The sequence below is a fragment of the Calliopsis andreniformis genome, chromosome 9, assembly GCF_051401765.1.
Source record: "Calliopsis andreniformis isolate RMS-2024a chromosome 9, iyCalAndr_principal, whole genome shotgun sequence".
Classification (NCBI taxonomy): Eukaryota; Metazoa; Arthropoda; class Insecta; order Hymenoptera; family Andrenidae; genus Calliopsis; species Calliopsis andreniformis.
In genome coordinates this window covers 15,322,640-15,336,603 of record NC_135070.1, presented here as the reverse complement: position 1 = coordinate 15,336,603, position 13,964 = coordinate 15,322,640, and the positions used below count along the sequence as shown (strand labels likewise).

The following is a 13,964-nucleotide window of genomic DNA, read 5'->3' as shown; positions in this document are numbered from 1 at the left end:
TCATTTTGTAGGTATAAGTGAATGAGAGTTGCATTATTTTCGTCACAAGTCTTTCAGAGTAGGGTCTGCAGAAATGCAGTGTTTACAAACTCTACTATTTACTTTACTGCTTTTTGTTTTGATGTGGTGTATCACATGTCGGAGATTCCAAGTATCCATTAACCAAATCGTAATAATAATAGGTTTAATAGATCATACAAAAAATAAGTTCTTTCTGAAAATAGTGAATGCTAAAAATATTTATTAATTCTAAAGAAGTTCATTTCTTGCAATATTGCGGGAGAAGTTTATTTCCCCTATGAACTAAATATTTAATTACTTACAAAATATTTCAAAGTTGAATATCCCGTACATTTACCTTACGATCATTTACTCACTGAGTGATGTGAAATAAAGGAAGTCGTAAAATATGATCGATTAAGTGAAAATATTGAATTAATGACACTTGTCACGCACGGTTCTCGGATACTCCGAATAAAGATAAGATTTCCTTGATGCGACTTTGCACAAGAATTGCCTGCGTTCTTGTTCGTTATTTTTTTCCAGTAATACACGAAGAAGAGCAACGACTCCAGTCTTGTATAAACATTATTACTCAGCTTTATTAATTTGCGAAATGTTTGCTCCGAACATGTTTTTGCAATTTCATTCGCGATACAGAGAAATAAAACGTGCAAATATGAAACTTTTCTTTACTGAAGAAAGATTTCTTCCAGTACACAACGTGGAAAATTGCGTCTGAACAGTGAACACAGAACTGGCAATTTTCTTCAGTGCATATTACTTCAATTTTTAACACTGAATAGTAAAAGTATGAAAAATTGGGAAAGTAATTGCACTTCCTTCGCTCAAATTTGTTATTAATCTTGTCTTTTCTCTAACAATTTCTCTCAATTTATATTTACAGCGAGCTCCGCTTTCGTGACCAGCGTAAATCATTTCGTGTCATTTTCTTATCACTTCCTCCTAGATGTTGCTTTCGTCTTTCGTATCGCGAACTAATTTGATCAGATGGATAGACGACTGGTCTACGAGGCTCTGTGATACAGGAAAAGCGTGCAAATAGGCACGTATCGTTCTTCTTGCTTTTATTGAACTCCTTGTATGCGTCGTCGGACCGTAGTAAACCTTAGATTTATCGGCGCCGCGATAGTAATATGTCTCTCTGCAATTATGTACCACGGGAGGTGGTTTAGAAAATCTTGCTCGAGTTCCTAGACTGAACTCTCATTTTATATAACTATGCAGTTCCTCTATTCTTGCTCGATTTTCTTTAGAAATGGGAAGCAATTTCCTAATAATTTTTTTGTAATCTTTTAAATATATTTCAAACAGAAGATTTGAATATAGATTCAGGTACATAAATTTTTTTCCAAGTTTCTGAGCAATTTTATATTATCTCATTTTTACGAATCGAGAAGTTTGTTCCTGTTGAATGAAATGGCGATTCGACAGAACAATTATGTGTGAAAATTTATTTAAGTGACCTCTACGAGCTAGATAACAGCGATCAAGTGCTGTTCATTTTATTGCTTTGCTTACGATAAAATAGCCTCAGCGTTTCTTGTAATGGTTTTATTGTTGACAGGCTCTCCACGTTATTGCGTACAAAGGGCAGGTGTTTTATCGAAAATTTATAAAAAACCTTTACAGGAGGCAGATAGATTGAACGTTACATAAATATTACACAACAAATATCATAGAAAACGTTAGATAATGAATCTAAAAAGGAGAATAAAAAAGAGTTACTATTAAAAACATCGATTTCAGAATTCAAGGAGTATAGATATCTATAAACAAGACTAATTTATACGACTTAAGTAAAATTTATAAAGAAGTTGAATCATGGAGAACTGAAACTTGATCGAAAAAATTAATGCCTTTAGCAAGCTATAGGTATACAAATAGCTTTGCCAGATGTAGGAGTGAAGGAAGTGGTATCATAATTACCAGTTTATCAAAGCCTACAAGCAGATAAATTACTCTTCAACTCCAACTATTATTTAAAGTATTTCAGTTTTGCAAGAGCTCCGTTTCTACTTTTCCCCAATTAAACATTTCCTTCATTTTAACCTCATTCTCGACATAATTTATTTATCATTCTCGAGTCTTGCAATCCTCCCGTCTCAGAGCCTATCCCCCATCCCCGTGTCGGTTGCACCCCCGTCGGAAACGCGCAGGAATTTATACGATCCAATATCTGCCGGCACAATATATCACGAACAGTTCGAAGCAGAGGCGGGCCGGTTCGTCTGTGTAAGGAGCGGTACGTACGACGGTGTACACGGGGCACACGTACAAGAAATGACACGCGCAAGCATAAAGCGGCTTTGCGCCGATAGCGGCGCCTTTGATGTGCCCACAGTTCCGACTACCTCCGGCATAAAATCGTGAAACACACAGGCTAGGTGTCGTACGTCGTGCCGCGCTGGCAACGCTCGCTTACCTCCGACCTCCTCCACTCCCTCGTTTCGCGTTCATTCGACTAACTTGGACCCACGTCGCGCTGAAGTATCGCTACTATCGCTATGCATCGATAGCCAGACGGACGAAGGATGCTTTTTATTGTAGCTCACAGTGGGAACTCGATCGTTGCATGAATTGAAGCTGGAAATGGGGGCAAGGGTAGAGGTTCGTGAAACGGAGGGGGTAAATAATTAGCCAATGAGACTGATGAAAGGGTTTAGGTATCATACTACTTTGATGTTTAGGATCTTTTTATGAGCACATATTTTTAGTTTTTGAGAAGACTCTTTTTCGATGGAGAATTATGTGTCTTGTAATGGAGAAGAAATATGAGAGAATGAGTTTCTTGGATAGGGGGTTAATAGGGATGGTCTTATAGGAATTATTTTTTTTAGCAGAGGACCTTGATGCTTGAACACATTTTTGGCTTTCTTGCAATAATCAAGGTCCCCACACAGCCATCTGAAATCATCATTATTGTAGACTATTCTGTAACTTCTTCACAGCATTATCACCCGAGAATTCTCTCTCGCGTCCGCGGCAGACTAGAGAAATAATAATAACAGTAATTTGTTCATAAAGGAACCTTTCAAGTCGCCGTACAAACACGACTGATATCGCGATCAGTAGTTGATATTTTCTCAGAAAGAAATAGTCTAAATAAAGCCGATATCGACACGGTAGCGCGGATGCAGGGTCAGTGAATCAGCGTGGACGCGATAAGAGCCGATAAACCGAGTCACCCGATATCAATAGCGAATTTAATGACGAGGGCGTGGCTCTTGTTGAATAGAAGCTGCCGTTCGCGGGAAGAAAGTTTATCGTTGATCGATGGAGAAAAAATTGAGGGACGGGAGGGAGGTGTCGAAGGAAGATAGAACGAATCGACCATAAAGGCGGCAGCGTAATTCCACGGAGATAAACTTTCGCTGGCTGGGCACGAACGATCCATCGATGGTCCACAGTGTTGCAGGCGCGTCACACTCTTCCCAAAGAAAAACAAACTCTCTTAATTGGTCTCGGTGTGAAGCGGCCCGAGGGACCTTAATTTATCATCCTCTCGTGAGTACACACAGGCTTTCGTGTAAATGGCGAACGCGGAGCGAAGATTCCGAGGGGGTGAGAACGACGAGAGGGGACATGGGGAAGAATTCGCGGGGATTTTTATTGATTTGAGTATCGAGAATTATTTGGACGCTACGAGTGCGGAAAGGTGGGTTTAGGAAAGAACAATTCTGGAAATTAATTTCTGTGTTAGGAAAAGTACGATGAAATCTAGGGATACTCTAGATATAGGAAATCTAGGGGTACTTTTTGTTATTAGGAATTAGATTAACGAAAGGCTGACGTGTGAAGTGTCTTCTAGTCGGAAAAATATCTTGAAGAACACTATCAGCTACTTCTCCGATATTTCTGTCAGGCTATGAACTCAGACGACTCAGGCCTTAGGGTGAAACAGGTACTAAGCGTTCCACGTAAAGAAAGTTCCTCTTATTGATACCTCCAAATATAGATAATCTCTAATGGAAGTGTAAAGCAGCTGTAGTACAGAGAAAATGGATTATCGTTAATGTCTAGATCAATAGAGTATTAGATTTGATTTTCTATCTAAGGACAGGTATTCAGGATGACCTAGGTGTTACCTAACTCTAAAAATTTAAGGGCGTCTTGTTTGGTATCACAATAATCGCGGTTTTCACTGGAAAAGGTTTAGTAATCCGTTGATAACGCTCTTATAAAGATTTCTGAAAATTGTGAAAAGAAACTGTTTCAAATGATGACACATTTGAGACAACTTATCGCTAGGGACAGCCGTCGATTGGTCGTTATTATTTATTCTTCTTATAAAATAACTTACAATTTCTCTGTAACGCTATTTTTACCTGCAGAAACTCAGTGAAAAGGGAAATGGAAATCACATAATTAGAAAGATTGAATTTTCTAAGTTAAAGTCCTAGTCTTCCTAGATTCCTACTCCTTAATAGAGACTCAATACATCTCTTCAAATCAATTGCCATTTGAACGTACACGTACACGCAAAAATACTTCATAGGCAAAGAAAACAATTCTCTTCAGAAAAGTCCTCTTTCCCACGCCTTCGACAACACGCTCAAACACGTTGCTCGCTAGTGAAAAGTCAATCCTCAAGGATTCTCGAGCAAAGGCGCTCGAAGGAGTGTAAAGCACTTTGAAGCAGATACAAAATCTTTCCTCTTCGACGACATTTGCACGGTGTCGCGCTCGTGGGTGTTATATACATGACATCCAGCCAAGTGGCCACACAGGCGCATCGGTGGAGCAGGGCACATGACACCCCGAGCGAGAGAGAGCAGAAGTAGTGGGCGTCTGTTCTGCCATTGAGACTAAGCAGACGATATCGTCAGTAAACGGTTCGAAAGTGAAACAGGGGGAAAGGGGCGCATAGCCAGAAGAGAATACCTCTCTGACAGCTAGTCGGGTGTCGTGTGAATTTCAGGAAAAATCGTTACCCCGTCTACGAACCACTTATCTGCTCGACCTCCAACACCATGGCTAATAGAGTGCTTTGGCATCTTTCGAACGATGCTGGAGGCACTCGTCGATGATAAAATTATTGCGTGCTTGATGGTGCTTTTAGGGGTAAACGAAGCTGAGTACCATTTGAACAACTGAGGGTCAATTTTCAATCATGTAAAGGTAGAATCACTCAGATTTGAATTTAAAAATTTGAAAATTTGAAAATTTAAAAATTTAAATATTTAAAAATTTAAAAATTTGAAAATTTGAAAATTTGAAAATTTGAATATTTGAAAATTTGAATATTTGAATATCAACAAGGTCTTACAGTGATATAAACACAAAAATTTTGACCTGTTTCGTCCAACTGCTACTTCACAGAACGGTAGTCTAAACGGGTTCAACTCTGTGACAATTCGACCTTTTCGCGCGGCACAGTCGTTTTGCTATTATTTCATGGGAGAAACGAGGCAAAGTCTCCAGGATAACCCTATGGAGTAGCTTTCCAGGAAGAAAGACGAATTGTCTCTGTTCCAGGTAACCGTGGTTCATTCTCTCCCCCGAAGCATCCCCCGATTTCAGGGTCGCGTCGTAAAGCTTAATGGCGCCCAATAAACTACAACTGACCCAATTTTTCCGGGGCCAGGTATCAGAGCTACGTCGATTGTTTTTCGTGAAAACGGGAAAGCTGATGGTGCAGTTAATGGTCTCCTTTATCGTTCACCGAATTTCTTTATATCGAATTCTCTGTCTCAATTCAAACATGATGTAACACGCGTCATCGCTGCAGAGATCGAAGAATTGTTAAGAAATCAGCGAAGTGGGGAGGAATGAAAATTTTATTTGAAGAAGAATGTTTACTTTGAAAGTGAAGCGTGTTCGAGCAGATTGAAGAGGTGGGAAGGGAGAGGTTTTCCTTGAGGCAACCTTTATTTTCCACGGACCAGCACAATGAGACGCGACAGCGCGGACAAGCCGTGGCAATATTTTGAGCAGGCTGGCTGTTTCACTCGTGGATGGCCACGGTAGGCAGCTAGGTAGACGGGTTTTTACTTGGTAATCCGTGAACAATGGTTTATGCATTTATGTTTATTATTTTTACGACTCTACAGTGGGTTAACGGGCTTCTTAACGAAACTACTTCGGCTAGGGAATTTTAATATCGGGCTCCTTTTGCTGGGAGATCTTAACTGCCGGCACGAGCTTCGGCCCAGGCAAGTACTACTTCATAGTGAAAATTTTGACCACTTTAGTTTGTTTTCTTAGCCTCATTTTTCATGAGCTAGTTATTTATTTTAATTTTAAATAATATTATTAAAATTTTTGGAAATGGGCAAATTTTTGTTGCCTTTGTATTTTTTTACAATTTCAATTTTATAATATTCTCTTACTAGAGGAAAAATATCATCTATGATATATCTAGTACATTACTACAATTTTCAAACGCTCCAACTTCAATTTCCACTACCCAAAGGAGTTAACCACCGCCTTTTCAAACCATCTCCAACAAATTAAATTCAAAACACCACTGCCGTTTCCTTCTGCAAGTCCTGATTAAACTCTCAAAGGAGAAAGAAGTTTTCATTGGAAGAAATTGCCTGAACGAAAGGGAGACTCGACCCAGCGACCCAGAAGCCTTCCTTCCTCGGTAGGGAAAAAAAGTATTCTCTTCCTCTCTCGTTCGACAATAAAATCATAAAACGTTCCGTATTGTGCTTCGTCTGGGCTGCAAAGACAGTTACGTCGGCTCGTGCCGCACCCGCTTCCGCTTGACCTTTCTGGAAGTCAACGGTGTCGAAGAAAAAAGAAAAAAAATACAGGGAAGAAGTGGAAGAGACGCGAGGAAGATTCGGAAGAGGTGGAAGGACGAGCGAAAGGGGAGAGGAAAATGACTTCGGAGGATTTCCGGGGCGACCTAGACAAATTTGATTTTGCGCGGCGAGCTGGCGTTGATTTTTCATGGAAACTCCGCTGCTAAGACAATATCCAATATTTTACGGGCAAACATCGCTTTCGACACTTCACGCTGGCGGGGAATTTCCCGCTTGTGCGAAACGGTGCCAATGCGTTCATGACACGTACTGATTCTATCGGGGATTTGCCGCAGGTAGAGCGTAAGAGGCTCATCCGTTGCCGATGGAATCGCGATGAACGATCTTGCTGTGTATGTAGAGTTTTGAGTAATTGTTATTATAAAGCTGGTACCGTGTGAAAAATTGGCTGACTAATAATCCTTGGAAAACAAGCCTCACAAAGGAACAGAGTAGTATTACATCGTATTTCGTTTTAATATTTATGAGATTCGTCATGGAACTTAATTTTATTGTCAGTTGAACTTTGGAGTCTGTTTTTCTTCAGTCTACCATGTTTGAAAAATGCGGCTATTGGAGGTTGTTTTCTGCATTGTGGAGCACGTGTGTGGCCCAAATAAATTACGAGACAATCTCCGCTTTAATTGGTGCGACCAGAACAAGGATCGTTACCACTAGAAAGAAATCCGCAGACAAGCAGGCTGCATTCAGAAAGAAGGCACGAGGACCTTTTTTCGTGTTCAGCATCGTAACACGATTCCTGTGGCACAGGACATCTGTGCTGGGAACATAAAGAATTTGAAAAGGTTACTCTACCAGTTATTCGAGCTTCGATCCTACTCAAGAGGCACAGGGATGAAATTCTTGCTAATTGTTTATCAGACTTTTGTGTCGCTTAATGATACTGAATTTGCATTCGGAGAATAAGACGTGCAGTTCAGTAAAAGTATTTAAACTTGTTTCTGCATTTAATTATTCAATCAGTAAAGAGTTTCTTCTTCTTAAACGTAATTAAAAAATCGTAAAAGAGTTATGCCACAAGTAGTGATTTAATCAATTCAAGATTGCTGGTATCAAATTCCTCTTACGAGTCGATCTCTCTGGCGAAGAAAAAAAGGAATTAAAAAAGTGATGCCAGAGTCAACCTCGATAGCGTCGTGCGTGCGTTCCTGCACCCGAAATCGAGAAGCGACAAAAGCCCGTCCTGCCGTTTACATCGTTCGAGATAAACCTTTCAGTTTGCCAGGATGACAGTGATTAGCCTCGAAAGTTATATTACAAACAGCCTGTCATCCCTTGGCGCAGATATTCGAGTGGCTCGAGTGTTACTCGGCCTCGAAAGAAGCTGCGTAGAAGAGGAAGATAAGAGACCAAGGCATGCACGCCTGCGGAGTCACGCAGTCTGTTCGATTCTGAATCTTCCGCATGCCTTAGCATTACATTCCAAAATTCAAAAAAAATTCAAATTTTTAAGAATCTATATAAATAGCTAAGTATATTAAATGGTGGAGGACTTTTTTCTTGTGACAAAAAAATGGAGTATATTTCCAAAGAAATCTTCCAAAAAAATTTAGAGAAGTTTTCTTTGAGCTTGTCACTTCTTCTCTAAAATCCTAATACTTAATTATTTATACAAAAAGTGAAGAACTTAAAGAAGTCTTATAATACTAAAGTCCCCCTACATCTTTTCATCTACACTGTTTGCTCTCCACTTATCACCCCGACATGTTATTAATTTTCCAAATAGACTCCACCCACTTGCAGCAGTACAAATTGAAGATTATTCAAAATTCCTGAGCAAGCGATAATCCGCCCCTTGCCGCAGGTATAACGTGATTCGTCCACGAATTTATCCAGAGTCAGGAAATGAAACGCTATTAAACGTCGAATCCAGGCGTTTATATTTACTAGTACGCAGATGCAAGAAGAAAGAGGATGGACAGGAAGGTTGGATGGACCGAGAGAGAAAGAGTATCGACGGCGGCGTACAAAGACGTTCGGGGATGAAGAGAGCTTAGAACGGGGGTGCGGAGTCAGGCGGGGGATGTGTCCTGGCTGATGGAGCTTGAAACTGAATTAACCATCCCTGCCCGAGGCCCGTGATCTCGTCGCAACCTCATCTCGGCGACTATTATATTTGTCTTTGTATGCTAAACATTTTGCGGAATTATTACGAGGCAAGTTTTGAAGTCTTCTTTGTCCATCTTGCTCTCCTCTCTTCCTCTCTCCCCTATTCGGGATAATGCACCAGGCGATTGCGAGCACCCTTTGCATCCCGCGAAGAATCTTTTTCTACCTTGCATGCGAGAATTATTTATTCTTGTAACGCGTGATAAATATATTTTTAGAGAATTTACATTGCTGATAAATGGGTTCTGTTATTTAATTGGTCGAAAAATTGTGATGGATTCTTTGACAAGTTGAATGAAATTTTTAATACTGAATTCTCTATTTTTCTTGTGATTTTTATCATTTATATTTAGAGAAATGGAAGAACTTGAGTAGGATTTGGCTTTTCCATCCTCGGTTTGAGTAATATAAGAAACGGAGCAGTTTAATAGACAAGCGAATTGCAAAATCATTTTTGCCAGCTATACTTATTAATTTTTTGTTACTTTAGAAATATCATCTCAGCGTTTCCTTAATACACTTCTGATTGTGGGAAGAATTTATGCAGTCCTCAAAGACATCGACACTTCCGTAGCTTTATCATGATGGCGGCCGACACAAAGGGTAGAACTCGAGAAATTGCTGGGCACGTAAGCGCTGTGGTAAATATCAAAAGATTCGTTCTAATCTCGCGAATAAGTCGACAAGTTTGTACGTCGGTGTCACGCTGTCTGCACTGTCATAAATCGATAAGCCGCTTTACCGTGTGTTCTTATCGATAACGGCTACACCGCCTACGATATCGCGCATTGCTGGATGTTCCCTTTCCTTTCACACGAGTAAATTTGCGATTTACGATTTAGACAAATTTCCGAGGTTTCATCTTGACTCGTATTTTAAATATAGTGAAAGGTACGTTATCCAAGTGCTCGAGTGGTCGAACAGTATATCTTTTCTTCCATTATCATTTTTTCGTGGCTCTCATAAAATTTACTGATATTAAAAATACTCTAAGGAATAAATTGTATATTACTTATTGCTCTAAAGTAAATAAATTGAAAAGAACGCAAGAGTAAAGTATGCAAATTGTAAAAATGGATAACCGAGTAATTCATGCAAAATTACGAACCTTTGACAATGTAATTTCAGTTTCGATCACACGCACAGTGCTCCCGGTGCATGAAAATTTTGCTTTTGTGTTACGCAACAGTTTAGCTATGTATGACCAATTTCCTCTTCGAAAAAGTGGATTTACTAATAACTGAAGCTGAAAATGATCGTTAGCAAAATTTATAAGTATTTAACAATATTTAAGCCAAAATACCTTGATTGACTTTCTAGATAGAAGACACTTTTTCTTGAACCTAAAGAACAGAGCGAAAGAAGTAGCCAAATACAGTAGAGTCTGTAAATATTTCCAAGAATATCCCACGAAATCTCAGGAACGCGAGTTCTCCTCTGACGCAGAGGAATCGCGGTAGCGGCGGTGTCCGAAATATCACGCTGAGCCGAATCGTTAACGTATAATGAGATTACGGAGGCGTTCTTAACTGGATGGAGAGGCACGAGAAAAAAAGAATTCACTCTTGTCGAACGAACGAGAAAAAAGCGCGGCACGTTCCGATTAAACCCTGTTAGAAACAAGTGGTTTCAGACTCCTTGATGCCTGTCGATTAATCGACTCTCTTTTTACGCCGTGTCTTTATTGATTTACGATGGTCTCCACTGACGTCTGACATGTACAAATTAATTCTACTGTTTATATTCCGTTTCAATCGATCGGAGCTCGTGCTTCATTACACTTCGATCGAGATCAAGAAGGGGTGTTTAATATAAATTAATTTTTCGATCTTGGCTTTCATTTTGACCAGGATTCAGTAGCCTCTCGGAACTTTCAGTCGAAAACGAAAGCATATGCTTCGGACAACTACAAAGGAAATTGGATCATAAAGTTTTATCGTTAAAATTGCTACTGTTATCAATTTTGCGACCAATGTGGGGAGCATTATCAGCTGCTTTACCACAGTTTCGCATTAAGCGAGTTTTGGAGTAGACTGAATGTTCGGTTTGAAGTTGTTTATTTAAAATTCTGGTGTCCAAAGTGGGGGAAAGATAAAAATTACAAAGGAAACGGAGAATTTTAGATGTGATTAGTAGCTTGTAAAAAAAGCCAAATGATTATATTTACTACTGACACAATTGCTCTAAGAATATTTATGCATTTAGTATTAGGGTACCTATTACTAGAATTGCATAATCCAAAATTGATCCCATGCAAGAACTTCTTTTTGATCGCCTATACATCCCACGAACCCTTTCATTAGAAAAAATAGAATCAGTGAAAAAGTTTGCGAATAGCCAATTTGACCAATTGTCCTTCCTCAAAAGCGACCAATCTCGAGCTTCATCAACCCATACCTCTAACAAACACATCCCAAAAACCCCCTCTTGAAGTCACAAAATTATCAATCGCCATCTTTCAACATACAATCATCTCCATAATCAAGAAATCACGAGACCTCTCACAGCAATTCCAACAAATGTCCACATTCTCCAGAGGCAATTAAGACTACTTCAATCGCAGGCTGCTAAATGGCATTTCATGATGAGACATCCCCGGCAGCGGAAAACCAGTAAGCGAGGATCCTCTCTGCGAGCTTAGAAGCGGGTGTGCAGGGAGGGTATGCGGGTGGATAAGCGTCGCGACGCCCGGAGGGGTCACCCCGACCCGGAAGCTCCGCCCCTGTGGAAGTCGAGCCGCCAACCGGCGTGTCCAACGTTCTGGGTACGGTAGGAGGAGTCACGGTGTCCTCTTGGCGCCAGGTAACCGTCGACCCTGGAACCTCGACTGCCTGTTGGCATTTAGTACCGCGCCGACTCTCGACGAAACGTTTTGTACGTTTTTTCTTCGCACGGAGCTTTTGCCTACTCTCGCGGCGCGCCCAGCTGTCCTCACGCTGGACACATGAACTTTGTAAACAGTCGGTGCAGGACCGTCTTGCGAGCCGATCGTGACAGCATTAGCGACAGCTTAGTGTTAGTGAGAATCTAGCAGCGAGCAATCGACAGGACTTTCGCCTAGAGACAATTTGTGATTGTTGGACGAGTCGTTCACCTTGCTGGAAGCATGGAGACGAAGATGGAGCCGTTGACTCCCCCGCACACGCCACCCACGCTAGACAGATCGATGCATCAGCCGCAGCAGCCGCTGGTCACGTCGCCCAGGTGGATCAGGTCCCAGCAGCTGACGGGGAGGTTCGTCCAGCAACAGTCCACTGGCCAAAACATGGGATATCAAGCTGCGTTCCTTGATAATTGGCTCAGAGGAGCTGCATTTTTAGCAGTCAGAGGATGTTGCCCTCAAACGTCGTCCCCTCATCCTTATCACCATCAGGGTCATCAGGGATTGCATCCTGCGCTTCCGGTACCGCCTCCAGCGTCCTTTCTCACTAGGAGACTGCCTGGTCAGAGGCCTAAGAAACAGTTCATCTGCAAGTTTTGCAACAGACAGTTTACCAAGAGCTACAATTTACTGATTCATGAGAGGACTCACACGGATGAGAGACCCTACTCTTGTGACATCTGTGGAAAAGCGTTCCGTAGACAGGATCATCTGAGGGATCATCGGTGAGTTGATGAGATGAGACTAGGAGACGTGGCTGACCAGCTGTGCGAGATGGTTGTTATGAGTTGGTGGAGTTTTGTGAGATGGGGAATAGTGAAGAAGGTTCGAATGAGGATTTGTGGGTTTGTGGTCTGAGTGAGATGGTTGATAATTCGATGGTATTTTTGTTGTAGGAGTAGTACCTAGGTAGTTTTGTGTTTTGTAGTAAGAGTATTTTATGTTGAATAAGAAGTTTAAAGTAAGCACAAGATTTGATACTATATTAAATTACTGTAGAAGTCTAGTTTAAACTTTCAGAAATTGTTTTTCGTTGTCTGTAACTATTTAAACTTGGACCACCGATATTCAAGCATCGATCTACACAAACTTTTCATTCCCTGTGACCAGCTCAAGTGTTCACAAGAGAATGTTACAAATCTCTCTTCTTCAAAGTTCCAGTACCAGATTTCAAGAAGCCACCACCGTCCAACAAAGGCACTTCCAATCACTACCTTCCCAGGCGAGCTAATTCCCTCCTTCTCAAGATCTAGAACAAAGATAGATTGATCTCCATTTTCCAGGTACATCCACAGCAAGGAGAAGCCTTTCAAATGCAGCGAGTGTGGGAAAGGATTCTGCCAGAGCAGGACTTTGGCCGTGCACAAGATTCTGCATATGGAAGAGTCTCCCCACAAGTGTCCCGTCTGCGCGAGAAGCTTTAATCAGAGAAGTAACTTGAAAACTCATCTCTTGACGCACACAGACGTGCCCCAGGACCTCAGAATCGAAGCGCCTGTGACACCAGAGTCCAGGATTAGCTCCTCTACCACCGTGAGACAAATGGCGGAGAGGGTGAGCAGCCTGATCCCGATCCAGAGGACCAGCACCACCACCCCTAAGCTTGGGTTCAGTATAGAGGACATAATGAGACGTTAAACAACGCTTAGGTCCTCACTGATACTTTTGGTCGCAATGAGAAGTTACTCCTGCGTACTCAATTCGTATCTGGAGCTATCTGTTTTAAAAAGACTCTGAATAAGAGATCGATGCCTGAAGAGTCTCGACATTGGTAGCTCTGTGATTCAGTATCATCTTTGCTTAGCTTCAAGTAATAGAGGAACATGAACTATGCTAAAGCTAAGTTAAAAGATGCCTTGAGATATGAAAGGACGAAGCACGTAGATCCATGTATCATAGATCGCGTTGTAAATGCAGTTGTGCTTAAGTTATTTGACTCCGTTCTGTTCATAGCGCGAGGAGAAGGGATGACCAAAGCCTACCTCTGTCTTCTCGCCTTCGCCTCGCAACCTGTATATATACGTGTAATTATATTTAACTGTAAGATACCTACTGAAGTCGTTCTCCCTTGATGGATTCTAAGTCGCGTGCCCCATAAGATCGCTCGAAATGCCACAGGTTTATCATTTCAGTTTCACTACCATTTCATCAACCCTCTTAATCAATTCTTCAGTCATCTT

The 13,964-nt window shown here is 41.1% G+C and overlaps 1 protein-coding gene across 1 annotated transcript; it reads left to right on the top strand.

The window, feature by feature from the left end:
- The first annotated feature begins 12,009 nt into the window (after nt 1-12,009).
- On the top strand, nt 12,010-13,433 carry Odd (odd skipped). The gene is made up of 2 exons (XM_076384238.1): nt 12,010-12,509; nt 13,068-13,433. The coding sequence occupies exons 1-2, from the start codon at nt 12,010-12,012 to the stop codon at nt 13,420-13,422; spliced, it is 855 nt and encodes a 284-aa protein (XP_076240353.1). The 3' UTR covers nt 13,423-13,433.
- Nucleotides 13,434-13,964: the final 531 nt, after the last annotated feature.

Excerpts from the sequence above, each read along its gene's own strand:
- Odd (XM_076384238.1), top strand. The coding sequence starts at position 12,010 with ATGGAGACGAAGATGGAGCCGTTGACTCCCCCGCACACGCCACCCACG. Across the intron at positions 12,510-13,067 it reads GATCATCTGAGGGATCATCG|GTACATCCACAGCAAGGAGA; the intron begins GTGAGTTGATGA and ends TCCATTTTCCAG.